The sequence below is a fragment of the Lupinus angustifolius genome, unplaced genomic scaffold, assembly GCF_001865875.1.
Source record: "Lupinus angustifolius cultivar Tanjil unplaced genomic scaffold, LupAngTanjil_v1.0 Scaffold_50_46, whole genome shotgun sequence".
Taxonomy (NCBI): Eukaryota; Viridiplantae; Streptophyta; class Magnoliopsida; order Fabales; family Fabaceae; genus Lupinus; species Lupinus angustifolius.
Window position 1 is genome coordinate 3341 of NW_017722374.1, and position 26315 is coordinate 29655.

General features: G+C 34.7%; 2 protein-coding genes across 5 annotated transcripts; one reads left to right on the forward strand and one right to left on the reverse strand.

Moving 5' to 3' along the window:
- Nucleotides 1-24320, reverse strand: LOC109338958 (transcription initiation factor TFIID subunit 4b-like). Of its 4 annotated transcripts, none has more exons than XM_019576308.1 (16): nucleotides 24307-24320; nucleotides 5557-5732; nucleotides 5108-5179; nucleotides 4895-5000; nucleotides 3830-4368; nucleotides 3644-3736; nucleotides 2616-3539; nucleotides 2311-2417; nucleotides 2084-2171; nucleotides 1844-1979; nucleotides 1677-1732; nucleotides 1544-1600; nucleotides 1320-1460; nucleotides 1108-1170; nucleotides 774-1032; nucleotides 1-289 (listed from the first exon to the last, which is right to left on the reverse strand). In XM_019576308.1, exons 3-16 carry the CDS (start codon nucleotides 5144-5146, stop codon nucleotides 111-113), a joined length of 2787 nt encoding a protein of 928 aa, XP_019431853.1. In that variant the 5' UTR covers nucleotides 5147-5179; nucleotides 5557-5732; nucleotides 24307-24320; the 3' UTR covers nucleotides 1-110. The 4 variants fall into 4 exon arrangements, with proteins under 4 accessions (XP_019431853.1, XP_019431855.1, XP_019431854.1 ...); XM_019576310.1 differs by lacking the exon at nucleotides 24307-24320 and having other exon boundaries at nucleotides 2616-2762; nucleotides 2892-3539; nucleotides 5557-5867; XM_019576309.1 differs by lacking the exon at nucleotides 24307-24320 and having other exon boundaries at nucleotides 2616-2771; nucleotides 2892-3539; nucleotides 5557-5867.
- On the forward strand, nucleotides 20805-26315 carry LOC109338959 (QWRF motif-containing protein 2-like). The gene is made up of 6 exons (XM_019576311.1): nucleotides 20805-22542; nucleotides 22976-23095; nucleotides 23409-23525; nucleotides 23661-23750; nucleotides 25653-25760; nucleotides 25969-26315. The coding sequence occupies exons 1-6, from the start codon at nucleotides 21223-21225 to the stop codon at nucleotides 26047-26049; spliced, it is 1836 nt and encodes a 611-aa protein (XP_019431856.1). The 5' UTR covers nucleotides 20805-21222; the 3' UTR covers nucleotides 26050-26315.

The following is a 26315-nucleotide window of genomic DNA, read 5'->3' on the forward strand; positions in this document are numbered from 1 at the left end:
CAAGAAAACTTCCCAGTTTGAGGAAACCTTTCAATTTAAGTTGGTAAAAGGAAGTTAACAATAAGTTTAGGCGATAAAATTACAAAACTAATAACACTTGGGTGCTTAGTTTAACCTTGTTCAGCTGGGGCATCAGAATGAATTCTCTCATACAAGCGATATATGAGTGGTGATTTGGACATCTGGGGTTCCCTCTCCAGGACTCCAATTACATCCTTGACAGAGATGCTTCGATCTACCCTAGTTTGAGATGCGAGAGCATGATTTTTCCCATGTTTTCTAGAAGTCCCTGTTGGAAAATCAAAAGAGCAAAATAGCAATGGTAAAGCAGCACAAACAATCAAAACAGTACTAACTCAAACTGCAACCTTTGTATACAAAGTTCATTGAAGCCAATTTGATGGCAAAATAAAGCATTTAGTATTCTACACCTTATGCAACAGAACAATAGCCAAGGTAGGTGATCAATAGCCAAGGTAGTTGAAAAGAGGAGGAGATTCAAAGCTTAGAGAACATTTTCAAACCCCCACCCCACATAAACAAATTTGAACATTAAGCAAAACATATATTAGTTATTTCATTCTATGTTAATGTGAGATATTCTAATGGAGTCTACTTCCTCCGGTCATATATATTAACAAACCTTTTTAATACATAAATTAAGATAAGCATTACAGATATCAGCATGGTGAATATATATATAATTGACTGCTATTTTGCAGTCGATTTCTTTCACAACTAAATGATGGCTGAAAAGCTTTAACAAAACTTACCTGAAGATGGAATAGTTGGACCTTTTTTATCCCCTTCTTGATTATCCTTCATACTCCTTCCAGATGCTGATGAAGATTTGCGGTTCACATCTTTAGCGGATTGAGAACCAGATGACATGTCTGTCCCCCCTTCACGTTTCTGCCTGGCTTGTTCGGCCATAAGCTGCCACTTCGACAGCATATCATCTCCCCCAACAGCAGCGCGGGCAGCAACGTTTGCAGCATTTGTCCTCATCTTCTCATCCTCTTCCTTGTTTACCTGCAGCATATTATATAAATCAACAGAAAGATTTCCTACATAGATAAAAGTGAAATATAAGAATGGTATAAATACCTTTGTTGATTTACGACCTTCATCCTTCTCTTTGTCACCATCAACTCCAGTATTGTTCTCGATCTATACTTCAAAATAGCATTATAGGGATTACATGATAGACACAGGTTTGAAATGCAAACTGGCAAGTTACATGATAGACACACAGATGAAATGTGCATGGACAGACTTTTATCTTGTAACTCATTACACATTCAAGGTGTGGAACTCACATCATTACTTTTTCGAAGCTTCTCTGCTTCTGCCTGTTTTTTCTCCCACTCTTCCCTTAATTTTCTATTTATTGTCATGATTTGCTGCCGAACATCTGAGGTGACAACAGTCTGGTGTCTTGTCTTCTCAAAATCAACCCGCTGGTAGGAAAATTCTTAAATTTAATTTTTTTTATGCAATTATGAAAGTTTATTCACGTAAGCAGCAGGAGAAAACAACTGACCTGTTTTGACAGTCTAATCAGGTTACTTATTAGTCCACGCATTCTTTCCTCCACACACTGAACATTTGCTATTAGTCTTAAGATTAAATGCAAACCGAATGAAACGGAAAGCAAAAATTTGCATAAATCTCACCTGTGACAAGCATCTCTCTACATCATTGCCAATACCCTTCAAGCCATATTTGACCACTGCCAGAGTAACAACATAATACACTTGTAAGGTTGGAGGCCTAGTACATAAGCTCAAAAGGAAAGAAATAAAACAGATGGGCGGAGATATGGCATGAATAAGACACTAACAAATCTCAACCAATTTCTTATTCAATTGAGTTCTCTGCAAAATCAGTCTTTCCTCTTCTTCCTGCACAGCTCTTCGAGATGCTTCTGAAACTCGACTGTCATCCTTAGGCCCTGAAAATAACTGCTCTTCCTCTTCCTGTAAAATAAGAAACAAATAAACTTCAGATTTTGAAATAAAACAGTAAGCATTCCCTGCTCGTTGAGCTCTCTGGCTTAGTTCAACATGACAAAGTATCATACCCTAAGATCAACTCCACTAACAGCAGTGACATCATTAAGTTGTTCAATGCTTTGTTCTACAGATCCCCCAGATGTTTTTTGTTTCTTACTGTAGGATAACATGCACATTAAGCATATATCAAAATGAGTTAGAAGTGAAATAAAATAAAACAGCAACTAAGCCTTAATCCCATTAAGTGGGGTCTGCAAGTAAAATAAAATAAAAAAACAGCAAAACAATACATCACCTTGAAGGAGGAGGTGAGGAACCAAGTGCTTCAAGTGGTTTCTTCTGGGCAGGAAAAGGCTTTTTCATAGGTGCCCTTGCCATAATTCCAGAAGTGCTTGATGGGATCTGAAACATTAATCAATCAAATTCAGAGGGGAAGGAAATTGTGCATCAACAATTACATTGGATATGCATTCAATATTAACATAGTACTAAGGGAAGCACAATGCTCTTGAAAACAAAAACATAGTTGGCCATCATGTGATCCATACAAAATTACCCCTTGTATCTTAAGACAAGATATTTATATTAGTCTAAACTTACTGAGACACTAGGATCTGGTTGGGTCATTACAGAAGGGGGAGCAGAATTGTGTGGTGGCAGGCCTGTAGATGTTGTTGGTGGCATGCTTGTGGAGGCTGGAAGACCTCGTGAAAACTCATCCTTTACAATTCCTTGATTAGAACTACCCTGTTCAATCTGTGAAGAATTAACAGAAGGCAAGCCATGCAATTTAGACAAATTAAGCCTATGTTGCTGCTCAGTAGACGGGTCACTAGGTTCTTTTTTTACATATGAAACAGATGACAACAAGCTCACATTTTGTTCTTTGTTTATTGATGGTTTCCAAGCATGTGAAGCTTGCTGGGGTGTTGTATTATTTACCACGGATGACATAGATCCACCAGGTAGCCTTTTGGGATCATTGAAAGAATTATGCCGTTCAAGTTTTGGCATACTGGTGTTCAAACCTTGTGGTACCCCACCTATGTGATTTGGACCAGTGCTTTGATGTGGAGTTTGACCCAAGTGCGAATCAAGTAGTTGTGGTTTGATAGATGAAGTGGAACTAGTGGTTGTTCCAGAAAAAGGGTTATAATTACCACCAGTACTTCCATATGCAGAAGAGAAATGTAGATGTTGCTGCTGCTGCTTATTAAGCCCTTGTACGTGAACTGATGACCTTTCTGTTTCTTGTCTACCAATGTTGGAACTGGAAGTTGGTAAATGGCTTGTTTGCAATCCTTGTGATTCTATTTTAGCATCCAATTCCTGAGACTTTCTAGCATTGCTCCCCGCATTATGGACAGATGAAGATATCATATGAGATTGGTCTGCAGTAGCATTCATACTTCTCTGATGAAGTTGTGCTAAAGCATGGGGATCATTAAATTGTCTTGCACCTGAACCAACAGTTGGCATCCTTACAGCAGGTTGCTGGCCAGCAGGTCCTTGGTTGGGCCTTATCTATAACAGCATAAATGGATGAACTTTAGCAAACTTGACATCAATATTCAACTGCTTTAGTAAAAACCATCAATGACACGAGACAAACCATGTTTCCTACCTACCTGTTGCACTTTTGCTATTGCTAATCTGAGCATCTGGTCCCCTACAATACCTTTCATAAGCCGCACAAAACTGTCTTTCGGAACCTCTTCTTTCTAAAATGAAAGGCAACAAAATGGACAAAACAGAAAATTAGTAGCAAAGATGTTGAAATTAGCACATAAAGAGAGGAAGAGAAAGAAACCCACCTTCAATTTAGTAAATAGAGTTTGCAGTTGCATGGCTCTATCTTTCGGAAGTTGGGGAATCAAGATAGGTAGCAACAGGCCAAATGGTACCTGCTTACTAGGCTGGTTCATTAGGCTTCTTGGCTGCTCAGTAATGGTATCCTGTTGATTACTGATCTGCTGCAACTTCGCATACTGAGATTCATTACTAGGGTTATGTGTTTGGACTATCTCGTGATTATGGACAGGATCTTTTCCAGAATTTTGAATACCAATCATTTGAGAATTTTGGACGGAAACTTGTACATTCTGCGATTGGTGAAATTCATCGTGAGATTGTTTCTGTGAAAAAGGAGGATTATTTACAACTTGAGAAGCAACATGTTGGGATTGTTCCAGAAGGGATCCATGTTGCTTCAGCTCCACCTCAGATGAAAGTTGCTCTCGCTGCTGTGCAGTTTTAGACTCTTGATTTTGACTGTCAGTTCTATTGTCATGGCTAGAAGTTGGCCACTGCGGTATTGCCTGACTGACTGAATTGTTGATTCCTTGAGACAAAGCTGTGGCAATGATAGTAGTAGCACGTAAAGTATGTGCAATTGAGAAGTTACCAAGCAAATATTAAAAATCATATTACTCAACAGTCAAATAGAACTAAAACTAAAACAAGCAAGAAAATTAACAGTCAGCAGAAGGACAAGAAACCTAACCACACAGATATCTAGTTGTACAAAGGGCATCAGAATAATTTGACAGTGAAGCAGAAATTTGTTTAGTCCATATAGATAATTGCAGAACATATCTTGGATCTTCCTAACTAGTGCTGATCAAATTGCATTCAAAGAAACACAAAGGACAAAAGAAGAAATAAACTTGAGACATAGCTAACTAACTTAATCGACAACCAAAATAGTTTAGTTTTCAAACACCATGATAACAAATTAAGTTTCTTTTAATCATTTTGATTCTTCATATATAAACAATAGACTCAAACATTGGTTGAAGGCGTGACAAATTTAATAGCATAATAAAAAATTGCAATAAAATAAAAAATCAAATCAAATATGACCAGAATTTGAGGGATACCAGAGTCTGAACCAGAAGGCTGAGAAGCAGACGCATCTCCTCCAATATCCCTATTTAAGGCAGCCTGGAACGCTTCCAAGTCCACCCCTGAATGCATTGTCTCGTCCTGCAGAGTGCAGACGTTCAAACACGGTGGGTATAATAAGTTCAGCCCCTATTCAATAAGACCATATATTTTCAAATAAGGAGAGAAAAAAAGAAAGGAAATAAAACCTCATCGTCTTCCAGTAGCTTCACAATAGACGGGTCCATATAAATTTCACCACAATGTATGTCTTGGATGATCTAAATATATTTAACAAACAGTTCAGATATTCACTTTGCACTATGTATTACCTCATAAAATAAAACAGATAAACTGAAAATTGCATAATCAACCTAAGTATTTGGCTATATAAGCATCATAACCACTTGTAATTGTTTTCTTTGTTTTCCCATAGTATAATCCCACTCTATAGGTAAGAGACTAATCTCCTATGGTGCTTTCATGCACTTAACGCGATTAACACTCCAATAGTGCTTTTTTTCTATACACAAAGATTCCAATCAAAACCTAACCCCAACCCACATAGCTTATGGAACCCAAGACCCATTAAATTGTACAAACACACAAATTGTTATATGTTAAAAATCTAAACAGAATTTGAGTAATAAAAACTGACCCGAAGAGAGAAATAACAGGAATCGAAAAACCAGTGCTGCTGTTAACCAATCACACGAGAACGAGAAGAATTATCCAATAACAGGATTCGAGAACGAAATGAAAGAAACTAAAGGATGATTAACGAGAGATTCTTCTTATTGGGGAATTCGAAGTTTATTTATAAATTTGATAAATCTTACGAAATTGTAGAATATACAAAGGTGAGGATGAAACTAAATGATACAGATTATGTGTGTGTTTGGTTCTGTGTCCCAAACTTGCTTCTAAACCCAAAATTAATTTAGGGCAAACCATTTTGAAAGCATATTGGTTGATTTCATAATTAAAATTTTAGTATTCTCAAAAACTTGTAATGTTAGTTTATTATAGTGTGTAACTGTTATCCAGTTCTGAAATTAACTAGGTAACTAGAAGCTGAAGTTTGTAAGTGGATAGAGGTGTTCATAAAATTTACAGTTAAAATTTAAAAATGAACTATAAAATAGTATAATTACATAAAATATTTATTTATTATTTACATAAGTGGATAGAGGTGTACATGTATTCACATATCTTTTTGGATAATGAACTAATCATTTTTGAGTTTATGGCTGCTCCTTCCAATAAGTATCAATTCTAGGAATCGAACCATATATCTTAGAGATCCAATGATGTTTTATAACACTAAATCAATGTCTTGTTACTATTATTTACTCGATTAAGACAATAATAAAGTTTTAGTTAGGAAGATGTAATGGAATTTGTTAAAATTTTAAAGTATAAAATTGGTTGACAAATTGTTAGAAGTTTCTTTCATTTTTAGAACAAACTATTTTGAGTATTTTTCTTAAAATTAGTTTTTAAAACTACAAGTTCATTTTTTCAAAATTATAAATCACTTTTAATTTTTGTTTAAGGAATGACTATAATAAATAATCACAGCCAATTTGAGAAAGAATAAAAGTAAGAACAAGTCTATCATGCGGAGATGAAGTTTCTTTGGGACAAGAATAATGTGAATAAGATCATGTGTGTAGGTAAAAAAATGAAACCCCTCACTTGTGATGGGCATAGTGTAATGCACTACAACATTTACTAGATACTTTTAGTTTAGTTTGAGAATTGGATTTTTGAGAGGAATAAAAAGAAAATGAAGGCTTGAGAATTATAAAATACATTAGTGAGATGATTCTTAAATTTTCTTTTTTCATTCATCCCCTCCAAAATTCAACTATCAAACAAACCCTTATGCTGGAAGCTCGTATTTAATTAGAGCAATTGATGAGGATTATACAATATTTCCTATTTAAGCAATGTTATTTCTATAACTGACATCAAAGCGAGAAATATTACACTGTTATTTTTTTTCCGAAATGAGAAGTGTAACTTTAATGTGGATTTAAGTTGTACAATTTTTTTATGGAAAAACATACTAACTTGTATTTTTCCCTTCAATTTATTCCCTCATTTTTTTCTCAAATTGGTCGTTCCACTTTGTTACCATTATCAAGTTAATCCTTCTTTCACAAAGTTCTGCAATGCTGGATAAGTCCTATGGGTCTGTCAAATTGTTATTCTTATGCATTTGATAATGCTTATAATTTAGTAGTGTAATGTTTGGCTCTAAATATTGCATGCATTAATTTTAATGGATGTTCTATTGTTTAGCTTCAAAACAAAGTGAAGACTTCATCAATTTACCCCACAAAACTTTTCTAACGTCATTTCATATTTCATTTCTGCCAACTTTGGTGACAGAACAGCACTGATTGCAGCAAGCAGGAAATTGAAGGTATTGATGCTTTTAATAATCCACAGACCTTAGGTTAAAAACAATCAAAACATAATTTATAATGGAATGGCAAATTATTATAGTGAAATTGTATCTTATAAGTGGTCTCTTATATGAAAATTCAGGAAAATGAAAGCATTGTTATAAACAACAACAACAACAAGGTTATTGTATTTGTAGGTAACATGACTCTGGATGATTACAATCTTACTTGCCATTACCAAATGCTACTGATCCATATGTTTTTTCCAAGTAACTTGCCCTTCTCTTCAGGCCTGCTCGTGGGCCTTTAACTATGCTCAGAATAAAGATTATGGGCTCTAGTTTGAAGAGTTGTTTAGTCAGCTTTTTTAAATTGTCATGGAATATTGTGTCTTTTGGGTTTTTAGCATCCTATGAATTGGCCCATTGAATTTATGCACTTTGGAAAGTTGGAATGATAATTTGTATGATTTATGCACTATTGTATGGGCATCTGTTAAAATGATAGTAGACATGAATAAGAGAAATTCTTGATGAATAAGAAAGAATGAGAAAATGTTATTGAATTGAATTAAATTCCAAAGTTACATTGAATCATCTATATAAAGGGAAGAAAACACTAACTACCCTAACCAAATTAACTAACCGACTAACAAAATCTCAACTATTTTAACACATACATCATAAACAATGTGAAAAACACAAAAATATGACAATTTTCCTTTAAATGTAATTACATGACACTTTTACTTTTCAATATAAGTGAAACTTATCTCTCTAGTACTAGAGATAATTATTTTCGATCAGCATATCCTTATGCTTGTTTTATGCAACTTCTCAATATTGCGTCTTATATTTAATGAAGTTATTTTCAATATTGACCATCAAGGTAATTGTATAATCTCAAATTGGAAAGAACCTTGGTTTCGGTCCCAGAAATTGTTGCCATTAGTTATAGTATATCCTAACTTTAGGAAACTAATAGATTAGTTTAATGATGTAAAATAACTCATTCAATGAGTTTTTTATTACACATTCAGGGAATAATATATTGTTCTTTTATGACTCATGCTAACAATTTAAATTGAGTATTTTTTTTCTCATTAAAAAATGCTCAAAAAAGTAATGCAAGTCGAGCATCAGATCATAGCAACTCTGGAAAGTACAACATGCTTTTTAACTGGCGAATCTGGTATAATTAGCCAGCCTTAACCATTGATGACTACATCCTAATTTCCCACGAATTCTGTGAGCAGTGGTTTCTATTAATTTTTAGAATCCAAATTTCTAACAGTGATGGTTTAAAATTATGGTTGGGTTTACCATTGCAATTATGCTGATTGAGTATGAATAATATATAATATAGTGAGAGTATAAAAAAACTTTTACATTGTCAATGTATGCATCTTCTAAATAAAAAATTATCATTGCCTAATCCAACCAAATTCTTATCAAAAGCATCTATTGGCAAATATATAACCACCATCAGCAGTGAGAGCAAAGTCATCCATGGAAATCCAAAAAATGATACCATACTAGAAGTAGGACTAGACTTAAGTTATATCTTGAATCTTATTGCATAAGTTAAAATTATTGTCCTTCATGTAGCTTGATCCCCAAAAAAATGTATCCAGCTAGTACCACCAGGATAACTACTATTGAAAGTTGAGAACCCCATCAATCCACATCTCATCAAGTGTGTCACTTCTTTTCTCATTTGCTTTTCTTGACTCACTAGCAATACCTTGCTATCAGGTCCTGGTCTTCTAAAGATATATCAATGGGTCCAAGCAAGGCATCATTTCTTGAAGCCCCTATGTGGGCCCATTCAATGGAAAAGAAATTATTTATCCCAAAATGATTTTAACCAATCAAATATTATTATGTGTAATGTTGTTAACTAAAAATAATTAATATTTATTGATGCATATTTTTAAAATCCAATAGGTAGTAATGAGCTAGGCACAAGAAAACGGGATAGAAGATCTTAAATTCATTATTACTATGATTTTAATAAATATGTATCAATAAATAATAATTTTTTTTAAAGTAACAACATTATACGTGGTAGTATTTTTTGATTGAGAATAAAGAAATAAAATTATTTTGGCATAGATAAATTTTGTTCTATTCAATGTGGGGTACCATGTTTAAGTTTGCAAAGAGTAATTAGACCATAATGAAAAGGTTCCTTTTAGAAACCCAAAATTATTGTTTGAAGTGTTTCTCAAGTGATTAAGCTCTCAAAACTCCTAACTAGTGTAATTTCATTGTAAAGGGTTGGCTTTAACTAATCATCAAGTTATTGGAAAACTTTTCTGAGTGGACCTTGATCTTAACCAACAATTCTGCATATATGTCACTTTTCTTTCCCTTCTGGTTTTTACTTTCTTTTCTTAACTTATGATGTGCTCAACCTCTTACTCTTAATCAAATCAGTCACTTCTCTTTAGTAAAGTTTGGGGAAAAGGCAAATTGAAGTGATGCTAAAGTAAAAATATTAACTTAGATGGGTGAGACACATGCTAGAAATTTATATTAGAAGTTGACATTAGAATATTTGTTTTTGTTATTAGTTACTACTACAGGCAGCATTATTAAACTGTTTAGAACAAAGACTGAACGGAAGATATGAGCTGTGGCTACACACCAAACACAATCAAGTTGTGGATAGTGAATGGTATCTTCTATTGGAGATAATCTTGCTCTAGTCGAACAATCCTCATTGCAACAACTTCAATGACCACAATCACAACAATGCAACTATAACTATAATCACAACAATGCAACTATAACTATAATCACAACTGCAATTTAAAACACTGCTCTCTCTCTATTTATAACCATTGCATGCATACCAAGAGCTCGAACTCGAGATCACTAGCTAAGGTGACTCAATTCCCTTCCAGATGATCCAGATGTTCAGTGGAGTCTATCACTCTATTGATCTACTACATTATCCACATGATGAAATAAATTCGTGTTAGTTGGAAAAGCATGGCTGCATTAATTAGTTGGCTGTGCAGAAATCTCCTCACCCTTTTACCCATTCCATGCAACATTCTTCAGTGATTAAAGTAGTATGCTGAACCGGATGTCTGATTTAATCAACCAGATTAAATAGTAAAAAGTTCTAAGCAGATTTTTTCTTGCTCATAATAATCAAGTGTTTTTCTATCAAATTAAGTTGGAACCCACCACCTTCAATTGTGGCTTTTTGCTTTGGAAAACTTTTAGAGGTATCAGGTATGAACTTGTGAATCAATACAGTGCTTTAGGAAATACCAAGGACCCACAAGAGCTCAAGCCCTTGTGCTAAAGCAAAAGGAAAGATGTTAAGAGAAGAGGAAGAACAAATACATTAAAGATCCAGCATCTTAAAAGTAATGCTTTTTTGCTTAGCTTGCAACATTATATAAAAATGATGACCGATGCACGAAACTCTGACTTCATGAGTTTTGGAAAGCTAGCTGTATGTAGTCTTACTTCCACAAGCAAAAAAACTGTTTCCAAGATTTGGACTCGTAATCTTATAAAAACTAACCGTTATACCAACCTTATCCTCTTAACAATATTGTAATATTCTGCATCTTTTGCAATATTGTAATTGAAGTTTAGTGATCATCACATGATTTATATTTGCATTAAAATAGTGATAGCATAATCATTAGCATTCGTATTAGACAAATAGCCAGAATTAAGGAAGGAAATTAAGTTTACACGACCAACTTTGTGAGGTGAAAATCTACTCATATTTTATATGTACTGTGTTTCTCCTTCTGTAAGCTCTCTCTAGACAAAATAATTGTTCGTTACAAAATTTTGTACAAAGCTATCATCATATCTCATTAATACTCCACTCGTGGAGGTGATGGTCTAATGGACCTAATATGAGTGCAGAGATAACTACATTTCCCTTGCTTTATTATTATTAATTTATATTATTATCAAATTCTAAACTATCAATCACATAAAAACCAAACTGCCCACTAAAATGAGTGATGGGAAATTGAACATAATGACTTAATAATAAGAAAGAATTCTTTCCTGTGCTACAGAATCTAGTCTTAAATTAAGATGAGAATATATGGCAAAAAAAACATATCAAATAGTACTACGTGTCGCCTATAATAATTTCCATAACTTACCAGAATCCGTAAGAGTCAATGATACATAGTTGTAGCAACTAATATTAAAAAAGGGACACCAAGTCCAACAGTAAAAGAACAAGCAATCACCAAAATCTAAAACAATTTCTCTAGGTTTTAACCAAAATGTTTTTTCTTTTTCTCTCACTTTTCTATTGTCTTTATTGCCTATAAATTAAACTAAATTAAACACAACTTTTAATCTGACACCTCTCTATTAGGTTAAGTGGTGCACGTAAGCTTTTGATAAATGAATCTTTATGAAGAGAATGCAAATCCCAAGAATAACCACTTATTATAACATTCTCAAATTAACCAGAATATGCAATGATTTAAGAAAGCTGAAGGTTATCTGGCCATTTTTTTTACTTTTATAAATGGTAAAAACATTTATTGCTGATAGTTACAAAGAAAAGAATGGAACCATAATGAAATGAAGTGCTTGAGAAGGAAGTTGCTTTTGGAGGTGGTCCTATTAAGCAATAGTGACACCTCTTATTATATACGCGTTAAAAGTGAAGGCATGCATGTGTAGCTGTCCATACTATTTTTCTATTCAATTTTAATTTCAATTTTATGTAAATTAAGTGTTTCCTATGCTTCTCCTCCCAGGTCCAAATGCATGCTTATAGGCCTTCATTTTACATGTTGTAAAGCATTAACTTATGAGTTAAGACCCAAAAAGTGGCAAAATATAAGACATAGGTATCTTATTCTTTAACTGTGAATTAAATAATGATCAATTGGAAGATGGTGGTCACACGTTAAAGTGAAAATAAGTTTAGCCAAGACATCGCATTAGACCTAAATGAAATATACTTTGTTTCAAAATGTATATTACTTAATGTATCATTCTATTATCATTGATAAAAAATATAAAATTAATATATTTTTAATTCTTATTTTATTTTTCTAGCCAATAAGAAACCAGGTATATAGAGTGATATAAACTTGGATGAAAGATATAACCCCATACATAAACTATTGACTCTTGTACACCTGCTATTAAATGCTAAATTGTGGTGATATATCCATCCATGTCTTCATTATCTTGCAACCCCCATGCCATAGAATTAAATATCACTTTTTTAGTAAGAAACAAATTCTGGCATAACTGACTATGTTTCATAGTTGGTACTTACTTTAGTAGTTGCAAGTATTTCCACCTTCAACTATACCAAATGTTTTTAGGATAGGAAAAGTATGTGTTGTTTGCAATATGCTAATTAATTTGTACATATGCAGCCAAACATATCCTCTTAGGCCAAGTGCAGGACCAAGCACCCCTGCTCCCTATGCATAAATCATAGCATCAAAGATAGATTATGATGGGTTCTTTCTTGATGGACCGTTTGTGTGAATTTCTTGGTTCTATCACGTTGCTTGCATTTTCAAACGACATGCATGAAACTTGTGATGAAATTTAGGATATAGAAGGACAAGTAAGAGTCATCTCCATTAATGGAGAGACAAATTGTATTTTGTAGTGTATTTTTAAGACTAAAATTGCAACTTCAATAAAAACTAAAGGTCATAAATAACATTGTCTTTTGGTTTGTCAATGCAATTTCTCATAACTTGCCTCTCCAATAACGGAGATGAGTCTAACTCAAGGACTATATAGGTAGTAATGCAATAATTGAACTAATATACTGTTATGAAAAAGATTTTTGTAACTGTCATGAGGCCATGTTTGAATCAACTTGTATTTTTTTTTGGTTTGATTTCACATATTTGGAAGGACAACTAATCTCATTCGGAATACTATAACTTTTCATTTAGCAAGTATAGTTCCCAAATATCAAATATTAGCTTTTAACCTTGTACAATGGTAGAGAGCCTAACTTTATTGGACCATTAAATTAACACCTTATTTTTTACCACTATTAAATAAATTCACCTACATGCTTAAGTTATGTTTAACATAACTAACTTATAAGTTAATTAGAAGTTTATCATTCAATTGGGAGCTTATAGGATAAGCTGAGAACTTATTGGTTAGAAGCAGAAAACTATGAGCTTATAAACTAGTTGATAAAACATAACATTTTTGGTAAAATTTGTTGAAAGAGAGTTATAACTCAAGCTAGTGTAGGATAAAGTGTAAAAGTAGAGTTAGTTAAGACTTTCGAAATATAGAAAGTAGTTGATAGATTCAAAAACCAGTTATGTCTTGCTTACTATAAATAGTATATATTGAATCTATGCAACATAAGGCATATACATTATTCTCATATACATTTATTTCTCCTCTCCAATCTTCTCTACTTCACTGCCTTCACTCTTTTCTTCTTCTCTTTCTCGTAACAACCCAACAAATTCTGGTATTAGAGCTTTGTTGTCTTTCTTCTTGGCATCTTTGAAGGTTGCTCTCTATAACTTAGTGGCATCAGTGTGTAATGGAAGAATTCCATCTTCTACTACTTCACTTACTTCATGAAAGCAGAAGAGCACCTTCATTTGTGTTCTCCATCTATCCCAATTTTTATCAGTGAGAATTGGGAGCCCCATTGATGGAAGATTGTTGCCATTTCCCACCATTTTGAATTTTGCCCAGAGATTGTCCTTCTAATCAGTGAATCTGTCCTTCAACCTCAGCTTTATGGACTCCAGCGAATTGTCTTCAATTACTGGCTCCTTCGATCTGCACGAAGAGTCGTTCACCCTTAACGAATCTTGATTTTCTTTAACAGGTCCCTTTTTCTTGTGGCTCTTGATACCACTTGTTGGGAGATCTTCATCCAAGATGTTGGATATTCCAAGTGTGAATGAAGAAGTCTCATATTGGGCAAAAATGGATTAGTTAAAGAGCATATAAGTGGATGGACCCATAGACCTAATGCCTTAAGGTTTTGGGTCAAGATGTGGTGTCAAGCCCACTTATATGCTTCTTTCACTTAGCCCATGGAGGAATGTTGTAACTCATGGATGAAGATCTCCCAACAAGTGATATCAGAGCAGGTGGTTTGACGGCTCAATGAAGTATTGAAGCGACACGTGGTCGGTAGATCCATGATGGATCCTTGTGTCGAAAGTCTTCCTAACGACAGGTCAAGATGGCATGTTCCATTGATGAAAGGATAAGCCAACGACGGTGTAAGTAAATAGAGAGTTGAGTTTTGGTGTATCCAATACTTGAAGGGGAACTCATACTTGAGGGGAAGATGTAGGGTATTCCAAGTGTGAATGAAGAAGTTCCACATTGGGCAAAAATGGGCGAGTTAAAAAGCATATAAGTGGATGGACCCATAGACCTAATGCCTTAAGGTTTTGGGTCAAGATGTGGTGTCAAACCCACTTATATGCTTCTTTCAATTAACCCATGGAGGAATATTATAACTCATGGATGAAGATCTCCCAACAACTCCTTCTTCCATATACAACAACTCATATTGTCTCCTTAAGGTCTGAAGTTTTACCTTTTTAATCTTTTCTCCCACTACATGACTTAGAATTAGAGTGTCCCAAGCTTCCTTGGTAGTGGTTCCATTCTGAATCTTCTCAAAATGCACATCATCCACACATTGGTGAATTAAGAATAGAGAAAACTAAATCATGATTGGCCTGAATCTTCTAGAGGAGGGTCAAGAATGAATACAAAGAGCAAAAGGTTTGATAAGAAGAAGGTAGAGTGCTTTAACTGTCACAAAATGGGACACTACTCCTATGAATGTCATACAGAGAAGGCAAGACAAAATGGCCATGAAGAAGTCTATGCAACACAAGAAGACTCTGATCAAGAACCACTCAATCTTATGGTAACAACAAGTGGTGGAGATTCACAAACTGGATCTTGGTACTTGGATTCAGGATGCTCAAATCATATGACCAAGCATAAGGAGTGGTTGACTAATTTTGATTCATCAAAGAAGAGCAAGGTGAAGTTTGCTGATGATAGCTCATTAGAAGTGGAAGGAATGGGAAATGTAATCATCAAAAGATAGAATGGCTCCAAGGCAATGATCACAGATGTTCTTTATGTGCCTAACATGAAATGCAATTTACTCAGCATAGGTCAACTAGTGGAGAAAGGTTTTAGTGTTCTAATGAAGAATGACAAACTTGAAATGTTTGATGCAGAAAAGAACCTGATCATTAGAAGCAAATTGACAAGCAACAGAACCTTCCAAGTTGACATCAAAGCAGCTGAAGTGCAGTGTCTAACCACAATGGAAGCATATAATGAAAGCTGATTATGGTACTCCAGGTATGGACATTTGAAATTCAAGAGTCTACATCATATAGGGACCAAACAATTGGTGACTGGATTACCAATCACCTCACTACTTGAAAAAATATGTGAAGTATGCTTGGTTGGAAAACAAACCAGAAATCCATTCAAAGCAAATGTGTGTATGAGATCAAGAGGAACACTGGATGTTGTCTACTCAGATATTTGTGGCCCCTTTGAGTCACAATCCTTGGCTGAAAACAGGTATTACATAATCTTCGTTGATGAATTCAGCAGGATGACTTGGATTGATGTGTTGAAACCCAAAGGAAATGCATTTGAAGCTTTCCTAAACTTCAAAGCAACTGCTGAAAAAGAAAGTGGTAGGCAACTAAAGGTACTTAGAACATATGAAGGAGGTGAATACACATCAAATGAGTTTGAATCATTCTGCATAAAGAAATGGATCAAGCATGAAGTAACTTCACCATACACACCACAACATAATGGTCTAGCAGAGAGGAGAAATAGGACCATCATAAACATGGCAAGGAGCTTGATCAAAGAAAAGGAGTTACCTCAAAAACTCTGGGCAGAAGTTGTGTCAACCTCAGTCTACATTCTGAACAGAAGCCCTACTAAGAAGATTGAAGGAAAAGTACCAATTGAGATCTGGTCTGGAAGAAAACCATCAGTTAGTCATCTTAGGGTATTTGGCTCATTAGCTTTCAGGCATATCCCCGATCAAAAGAGAACAAAGCTTCAAGACAAAAGTGAGGCAATGGTGTTTGTTGGATATCACCCCACGGGTGCTTGTTGGATATAACCCCACAGGTGCTTATAGGTTGTATGACCCAATAAAATAAAAAATAACAATCAGCACAGATGTTTTGTTCTAGAACATGAAAGGTGGGACTGGAAACTGATGTATACTAGTCTAAAGAAGGTGATTCCTAGGGGCATTGATGAAGAAACCAGCTATGAGAATCAGCCAACATATGATCTAGAAGAAGTTGAATCTGCATCAACAATGGTGGATCCACACCAAAGAACTCAAAGGCATAGATCAATACCTATCAGATTCAGTGACTATAAGGTAAATTCAGATAATCAGATCACTGAAGAGGGTGACTTGATTCACTTAGCATTGATGGCTGAAGCTGTTCCATTAAATGACTTAGAGGGATTAAAACAGGAGGTGTGGAAGTAGGCAATAAAGGAAGAAATCAAAGCAATTGAAAAGAATGAGACTTGGAGCCTAGTTGAACTACCAAAGGGCAAGCATCACATAGGGGTGAAATGGATCTTTAAGCAGAAGATCAATCCTGATGGCTCAATATCAAAGTACAAAGCAAGATTGGTTGCCAAAGGATTCTTGCAGAAACAAGGGCTAGATTACTCAAAAGTCTTTGCTCATGTGGCTAGAATTGAAACCGTCAGAATGGTGATTGCAATTGCTTGTGCTAGAAACTGGTCTCTGTTTCAGCTTGATGTAAAGTCTGCATTCTTATATGGGCCACTATTGGAAGAAGTCTATGTGCAACAATCACCTGGTTTCATAAAAAAAGGCAAGGAATAATTGGTCTACAAATTGAACAAAGCCTTGTATGGCTTAAAGCAACCCCAAGGGCATGAAACAAAAGGATTGATTCCTTCATGCACAAACTCAATTTTAAGAAGTGCACTGTTGAACATGGTGTCTATGTCAAAGAAAGGAAGCTTGAGGTCTTGCTAATCATTTGCTTATATGTGGATGACCTATTGATCACAAGATCAAATTCTGAATCCATCAAAGGATTTAAGAAAGTTATGTAGGCAGAATTTGATATGACTGATTTAGGCAAGCTGAGTTACTTCCTTGGGATAGAATTTGCATACACAACTGCAGGGATACTAATGCATCAAAAGTAATATGCAATAGAAATGCTAGAAAAGTTCAACATGAAAACCTGTAATGCAGCAACAACTCCTACTGAAACAAATTCAAAATTGTGCAAAGATGAAGAAGGAGAGCCTGTGAATGAAACTCAGTTTAAGCAAATAGTTGGTTCCCTAAGATTTCTATGCAATAGTAGACCTGATCTAGCATTCAGTGTTGGAGTAGTGAGCAGGTTTATGTGCAAGCCTAAAAAATCTCATATGGTAGTTGCTAAGAGGATCTTAAGGTACATCAAGGGGACAATTGACTATGGAATTCTATTTCCAAATGAAGGTGACGACTCTGTATTGAAACTAATTGCTTATTCTGATTCAGATTATGGGGGAGATCCAGTTGAAAGAAAGAGCACTTCAGGCTACTTGTTCTTGATCAATAAAGCACCCATCTCATGGTGTTCAAAGAAGCAAGAGGTCATTGCCTTGTCAAGTTGCGAACCTGAATATATCTCTGGTTGTTATGCTGCTTGCCAAGCTGTATGGTTGGAAAAATTGCTCGAAGAAATGAAGCTTATTGTGAAGAAACCGCTACAAATCTGCAATTGAAGATAAAGAACGTGTCAGCCATAAATCTATCAAGAAATCCAGTTAGTTATGACAGAAGTAAACATATAGAGGTGATATTTCACTTCCTAAGAAACCTAGTGAACAAAGAAAGATTAGAAGTGGCATACTGCAAGACAGAAGAACAACTTGCTGATGGGTTTACAAAGGCACTAAAAGTTGATAGATTTGCATAGTTAAGAAGACGAATTGGTGTGGTTTCGGCACATGAATTGCATCCTACCCAAGGCTTGAATTAGAAGGGAATATTGAAAGAGAGTTATAACTCAAGCTAGTGTAGGATAAAGTGTAAAAGTAGAGTTAGTTAAGACTTTCCAAGTATAGAAAGTAGTTGATAGATTCAAAAACCAGTTATGTCTTGCTTACTATAAATAATATACATTGAATCTATGCAACATAAGGCATATACATTCTTCTCATATACATCTATTTCTTCTCTCCAATCTTCTCTACTTCACTCTTTTCTTCTTCTCTTTCTGGTAACAACTCAACAAAATTAGCTTATAAAATAACTAGTAGATATAAAATAAAATAAGTTTCTCACTTCTAAGACTGAAGTCATCTCTAAGGAACTTATCAAATATAGACTTATAAGTACTTTTATAAATTTATTAGCTCGCACAATCATCCCTGGCTTGTTTTTGATAAATAAGTCAATACTTATAAGTCACATAGGACTTGCAAAACACAATAATATAAAAGGATTTTTATATTTATTTTCATGACGAGCTTTTTCCACGTGAATCATAAAATTAAAAACATGAGTACTCACTACATATTACACTTATCCACATCTAAATCGCTTAGTTGGAATGTTATACAGAAGGAAGTTTTCTAATTCCTAATGTTCGTGAGAAATTAATACTTATCCAATACTTTAGCATATGCACGCTATTTTATAAATTTCTTACTATAATTACCTTCAATAGCACACGTAATTGCAGCCATTAAAAATGTAGGGAAATGGAAAGTAAAATCTGTAAACTGGGGTCACGAGTCACGTTAATGAAATTGCATTTCAATAAAAAATAGCGTAAGGACTCAATTTGGTTCTCAATTTTCTATACTACAAAATTTGGAAAACTCAATTATTCATAAAGATATCAAATATAGATTAAATTAGTCAATCTAAACATATCTATTATCTCTCTTGATTTAGCTTGTTGGTAGTTTATGGATTCTATGATCATGAAATTAAAAAATGAACCATAAGCAGTGAGATAAAGATCAAAAGTTAAAGCAACCTTAATCCTGCAAGCTCCAAAGCTAAATTAATTAAAGTCGTGATTACTTTTAGCTATTTTATGTCATTCGAACTTTGTACAATTGGTCCCTTACCATAGACTAAAAATTGAAATGGGTACTTCTATTTTTCCCGTTAACTACCCTACAAAATTTAATTCTGATATAAAATCCCAGTAATGTCGTTTGCGTAACGTCTCTCCGAAGATTCATTCCCTACGCACAACGCAAATATCCAATTCCAATATCAAAGTTTGTACTTTGTTCTCTCTCACAACGTCCTTTTCACCCCTTTACTACATTTTACTATCAAAATTTTAAATGTGGCGTCAACAAAACATCACCATAAGTGAGGTAAACTCGTGTTCATTTACCAAATTATCCCCTAACAAATAACGCTTTCCTAAGTTTGCCAGTTTTAGTTTAGAGGGGGAATGGAAATAAAATGGAGAAAGAAATGAAATACACATTAGAGAAATGGATGGATATTTTCTTTTCATTCTTCTTTAAAATTTAATTTATAAATTGACTCAAATGATTTTTTTAATAGAAAGAAGAAAAATAGAAGGCATGTTAGTCATTTTTTTGTACTAATAAGGATATATCTTTTCATTTGGGTAAAAAGATTAATCAATTTCAGTGTATAGTTGCCCCTAGTTACTCTCAAGGATTGAACATTTAATTTTTTATCATCCAAGTATCTAATGAATCTTACACTAGACCAACATTTTGTTAATATATGTGAGTCATTTTAAGTGTGTATTAGATGACTTTGAATTTTTCTATTTTCTACATATTCATCTTCAAAACTCAACTCCTATAGTGTTATAAGATAATATTTCCTTTATATTGTTTAGTGTTTGTGTAACATATAATAATGATCCAATTTATTAGTAAAACTGAATTTTTTACAGTTTAGTTACACTACTCAAAAGATGAAGAAAAAGGGCTAAAACGGTGGATCCCATAAATTTGCTTTCTGTGTATAACTCGATGGAAAAACAAGGAATGACTATTAAATAATCATATAACATAGCTTACTTCTAAAACTTTTAAGAAAAGACCATCAACATGTTAGCTAATCTCTTTCAAAATATAAAAATAATACTGTTATGTGGTATGGTAACAACGTTTTCTTTTCAGACTATTCTTTCTTCCCTACTTTCCTTTTATTTTTTATCATACCAAACTCTTATCACAATTTTTTATCATCTTTCTTTCCTCCCATATTCACTCCCAATCCAAACAAAATATAAATCTACTCAACTATAAAAAAATATTACTGTTACAAGAAATGAAATAATAAAAAGAAATGACTGGTAAAAACGATGATTGCATTGTCCAATATCCACTGAACGCGAGTACATAAATTCCCTTAAACACCGCGCGTACGTGTGTCACAGTCCCAGCTTAATTCTAAGGCTCATAGCTTCTTCCCTCATAATCATAATTTTTGCGTTAATTTTCCCCCAATATAGCAACACAAATCACAAATCACAAATCACAATGACGCAGCGAATGACTCCCTTAGTCCACTAGTCCTACTACGACTGCGACAGTTACACTCCTTACTCGCCTCACGCACACGACACGCGGTCTCACTTAGTACCGGCGATGCGTAACGGTAATATTACCGATAACATTCGCGGCGCTTAAACCGTGTTCAATTCCACACATTTCTCTCATTAAATTAAACTACTACTACTAATTCTCTCTTCCTCATTCTCTTTGCATCATTGCTTTGAAAATTCTCTTCCTATATTAGCTTCATATGACTGAGCGTTAATTTCATGGACAAATTTAGAAGCGATTTTCATTGATGAACGAATAAGGAAAATATTATATAATACAATGGTGGCTGCAATTTCTACACCGTTAAATAAAAAACGAACAGCTACTCCAACGAGACCTCCTTTGTTACCATCTGAATCAGATAATGCACTTGCTCCTCCTCGTGGGTCCAAATCACGAGAAGTTACTTCTCGCTACATGTCTTCTTCTTCATCGTCTTCGTTTTCTGTTTCAAAACGCTGCGTTTCGCCTCAGATAACAAGAACAGTGAACTCAACACCAAGCATGATTCGACACGCTACTCCGTTGCTGAAGCGTTCACAATCTGTTGGGAGAAAACGAATTGGAACTCCACGGTTTAATAGTAACAACAATGATAATAATAATAATAATAATAATTCTCTGTGTGCGGGTGCAGGGAATGGAAATGTGCCTTGTGGTGGTGCTACTCAGAAGGTGCTTTTCACTTCGACGAGGAGTTTGAGCGTTTCGTTTCAAGGTGAGTCGTTTTCGATCCAGGTCAGTAAAGCGAAACCGGCGCCGTCTCCGACGGTTTCAAGTTTGAGGAAGTGCACGCCGGAGAGGAGGAAAACGACGACAACACCTTCTAGAAACGGCGGTTCAGATCAGCAACCTTGGCCGGGGAAAATTCCGGTGGTGAATTGCATGAATAGAAACTCGGATTGTGGAGGAGATTCTGCCAGAAAGATTGTTAGGTCATTGCAGAATTCAATTGCGGATGTTCGAGGTTCTATTGAAAGGAACAAAGATGGTGGATCTGAGGTAAATGCTTCTGATAATGAAAGTTTGAGTTCTAGTAGTTCTTCAGAATTTTGTGGAGGTGGTTGTGGAGGTAGATCACATGCAACTGTGGTGCCTGCGAGGTTCTGGCAAGAGGCGAATGCCCGATCACGGCGTCAAACGGAAAATCCTAGCTCTCCATCGTCTAGGAATGGTGGAAATGGAAACAAACCAGCTATTATTGTTCCTCCAAAGCTTTTCGGACCGAAAAAACTACAGGTGGATTGTCCTGTTTTATCTCCACGAGGAATTGTGAATAGTAGGGGTCTGGTTGCTTGTTCTCCTATTGGCTCCACGATCCGGCCTTCTTCGCCAATTAAGCTAGCTACGCCATGGTCGCCTTCGAGAGGGATTAGTCCTTCTCAATCGAGAACTGGTGTGACTAGTAGTTTGAGTAATAGGTTCGGTAATGAGCCTTCTGTTTTGAGTTTTGCTGTGGATGTTTCGAGAGGGAAAATCTGGGAGAGTAGAATTACTGATGCACATTTGCTGAGACTCGCGTATAACAGACTCCTGCAATGGCGTTTTGTAAATGCCAGGGCTGATGCTACTCTTTCTGTGCAGACATTGAACGCAGAGGTAAGTTTTTCTTTAAAAAAATAAGTTCTATTTTGTTTGTAATCACTAGTATGTGACTACCTGATTGTGCACCCCTTCGTGATTTTAGATTACAGTTGGGGTTGTGATTGCCATTGAATTGTCTTTTATCGTAATTGTTGAATAGTGTGGCCAATGCAGCCACCATACATTTGAGGAGACTTCTAGAACCACAATATTGTTATGTCAATGGTGGTCACAGACCACACTTAAAAACTCATTGTTATGTTTATCTGGTCTTTTGGATTGTATGGATGTTAGGAGAAGCATTGTGAATGGATATTTTTGTGTGTAAACTTAAGTTCACACTGTTTATATTTAGCACACTGTTTGGTTGTATTTGTTTGCTTTCCATGTTGCTTTCTTTTTTGTTTATTTTGTTATACTTTTGCCTAAATAATCTTCTTCGTATCAGAAAAGCCTCTATGATGTGTGGTTAGCTGCCTCCAAACTGCGTGAATCTGTTAGAGCTAAAAGAACAGAGTTACAAATGCTGAAGCAACAGTTTAAGTTGATATCCATCCTCAAGGAGCAGGTAAGATCTATGGCTACCCTGTGTTTTTTTATTGTTTTAGCTTTATTTCTCATCCAGTCCTTAATAGTGCTGCTGTCAACCCATGGCATCTGGTTTCATGTAGTTATCTTCCTTAGTAACATGCATATATATTGCCCATGAGAAAGAAACTGAAAGTGTGCTAAAATACATGTGTGATATATTATTGTCTTTTCTGATAACTTTGAGAGATATTGACATTCATGCCTGTAAGCCAGTTTGTGCATAAGGCAGTTATGGTGTCGTTGGCTTTATTCAACTTTCCTAAGCTCTTAATGGAAATTATTTCATGCAGATGATATACTTGGAAGATTGGGCTTGTTTGGATCTGGTGTACTCTAGTTCACTTTCAGGAGCTATTGAGGGACTGAAGGCTAGCACTCTCCGCCTTCCTATTGTTGGTGGGGCCAAGGTACTTTCCTTTTAGCTTCTTGTTTGTTATTTTATTTTTTGTCATTATTATAGGTAATGAGTAACATAGTAATTCAGTTGTTATTGCTTATTAGCATATTTGAGAGTAATTAACAGAGTTCTTATTTTGCTTCAGGCAGACGTGCTGAATGTGAAGGACGCTATTTGCTCAGCCATGGATGTGATGCAGGCAATGGCATCCTCCATATGTCTATTGTTACCAAAGGTATATATTCCCACACTGCCTTTATGGATGATGAATCTCAAGTATTATTTGAAATTTGTAATGATACATAAGTGTTGATTAATTTTCTAATAGCTTTGTACTCCACAAGTCTAGCCTAGTCTTGTCATGTTCTAGAATTTTTTATAGTTCATGTATAGGTGCTAGGAATCGTTACAAACAAGTGAAAGGTCATTGGACTTGTTTCTTAAAACTGCTCTGTTAGATATAGTGGTGGTTGTTCTATATTTCAATTTCCCTTGCTTCCTCTGCTTAGCCGATCTGTTGAACCAAATAATTTAAGTTGCCTACTGCCTATCATATATTGTGGGTGGGTGTCACATAAAAGACTTTAAATTGTTACCAAATGCCTCATGGTGTCATACACACAAAGGTTGTTTCAGTCCGTTTGGATTGTTGTGGCACTAATAACTGAGCAATTGCCTATTCAAAACATTTGCTAAATTTTTTATTTTATCTTAAATGATAATGTCATATCTCTATATAAAATCCACTTAACTTTGATTAAAACAGTGATTAAATCCTTTGCTTCAAGAACAATGAGATATTGTATTCTTGCAGTGTTTGGTATTTTGTATGCAATTTTTCTAGAATAGGCAAAGTTGGATTTCTCTAACTTCACTTATAACCTACCATTTGTGCACTTCATTCTTAATTTGCTTTTCTTGTTTATGTATTTGTTATACCATTTGATGACTTCATATTGTACAGCTATTTTCATGTTTGGTTTAAGATTGTCTACTCTTATCCCCACTCCCTTCTTTGGGTCTTTCTATTTCCAGACATATATTCCTGTCAAATAAGATATTTGATGAGAGCAGAATGTTAAATGTCTTTTTTGTTAACACTACCGCATTTAGTGTTAGGGATGGTTCTCACAGACTCTATTTCCGATCAAAGTATAAAACAAAGAAGTAGTGCTTTGTAGTGCGTTCAGTCATTCTGCCTTTTCTTTCAAGTAATTCTTAATAGAGTTCTGCTTATATTTTCATTGAACTAGTTGTTATAAGTTTACTCTTGTAAACTACAGAGTAGTACATGTGTGCAATCAAGAGGAAAGTGGGTATGGGAGAATAACAAGGGAAGTAGTGTGGGCTAGAGACTATCGGGGGTGAGGGTGCGCATAAAAATGATCAATGTTTAATTTCTATATTTATTTTTCCCTCCTAGATAGTTGAAAAGAAAATATTTCTTTAACCCTGCAGTATTTTTAATATTTCATGCACTTCAATTTACTAAGTTTCTCTTCTTTCTGTTGGGGCAAGAAATGAAGATTGAAAACAGATAGGTTAAAATATTTAGTTCACTAGGTGGTATACAGGATTAATTACTCCTCAAATCATTCCTCATTCTGGCAAAGGGAGCTATATATTGGTCACAATAGGTGGAAATGTTTAGATCACTAAGTGGTAGACAGTATTAATTTGGGATTAAAATATTCTGATGTTCTGCATTTGGATGAGTTGATTATTGGCCTAACTCCTCTCCCAATGTTGTTCCTCAATTTTCCATTGAGGGCAATGTATAGCGTGGTAGGTTTGAATTGAAATCTATAGTAGATTAAGTAATAGTTTTTATATGCTGAATAAATATGGAATAATTTGGTAAGAAATCATTTAACATCCAGCAATCTATGTAGTGATGGGTCCATAAATATATAAGTAAACAGATAAAAATCTTCAATGAATGGATGAATAGAATAACATCAATTACATGAGCTGAATTTATGATTTACATACCATGTATTACACTTTATGCACTTTCTACATGGTTAATATGCATTAAAGTATGACCAGTTATATGTATTTATTGGTGACAGTTTGATGGCTTTAAGCATATTGCAATTAACATATCAAAATGTCTGAGAGCATTTGCAATTGATAGGTTGGACACATAAATTCGCTGGTGATTGAAGTTGCCAACTTAAATGCAAAGGAGCGTGTTTTACTTGAAAACTGCAGAGACCTTCTGTCAATTGTTACAGCCATGCAGGTAATTTTATATATGGAAAAGGGCGAAATATTTAACTTAGTATTTTCTTGATCAATCAAATGAAACGACACACAATTGCTGCAAGTGACTGACACACATTGACTGACAAAACAACAAACTCATTAATAATAATCTTTTTCAATAGATGATGGTTAAAATTTGAGTGATATAACAACAATCTCGTTAACAATAACCTTTTCATGAGCAGGTTAAAGAGTGTAGTCTCAGATCGCATATTTCACAAGTGAAATGCTTATCCCAAAAACCAACAATGAAAACAAGCAAATAACTTCATTTGTCTGACCTACCTTCAGTGCTAACTTCATAACATAGGAGTTTAGTTTTGGCCTCTAATCAATATCTGATATCTTCATGGTGACTGATCATATACGGAGAGTGAAGATTGGAAGTTGTCGTTCTTAAATGCGAGTTGATTTGCATAGTTTTTTTGTTGTTATTATTTTCTAGCTTTATTGTTCCCCTTTGAAGTGTCAAAAGATGTATATAAACTGTGTAGCGTTTTATATTTTAATTGCTTTTTCTTGGTTTTGTTTT

Coding starts and splice junctions, on each gene's coding strand:
- LOC109338959 (XM_019576311.1), top strand. CDS start 21,223: ATGGTGGCTGCAATTTCTACACCGTTAAATAAAAAACGAACAGCTACT. Junction 22,543..22,975: donor TGCAGACATTGAACGCAGAG/GTAAGTTTTTCT, acceptor TCTTCGTATCAG/AAAAGCCTCTATGATGTGTG. Junction 25,761..25,968: donor CAATTGTTACAGCCATGCAG/GTAATTTTATAT, acceptor TTTCATGAGCAG/GTTAAAGAGTGTAGTCTCAG.
- LOC109338958 (XM_019576308.1), bottom strand. CDS start 5,146: ATGGACCCGTCTATTGTGAAGCTACTGGAAGACGATGAG. Junction 3,540..3,643: donor CAATAGCAAAAGTGCAACAG/GTAGGTAGGAAA, acceptor ATGCTGTTATAG/ATAAGGCCCAACCAAGGACC. Junction 1,033..1,107: donor AAGGTCGTAAATCAACAAAG/GTATTTATACCA, acceptor AATATGCTGCAG/GTAAACAAGGAAGAGGATGA.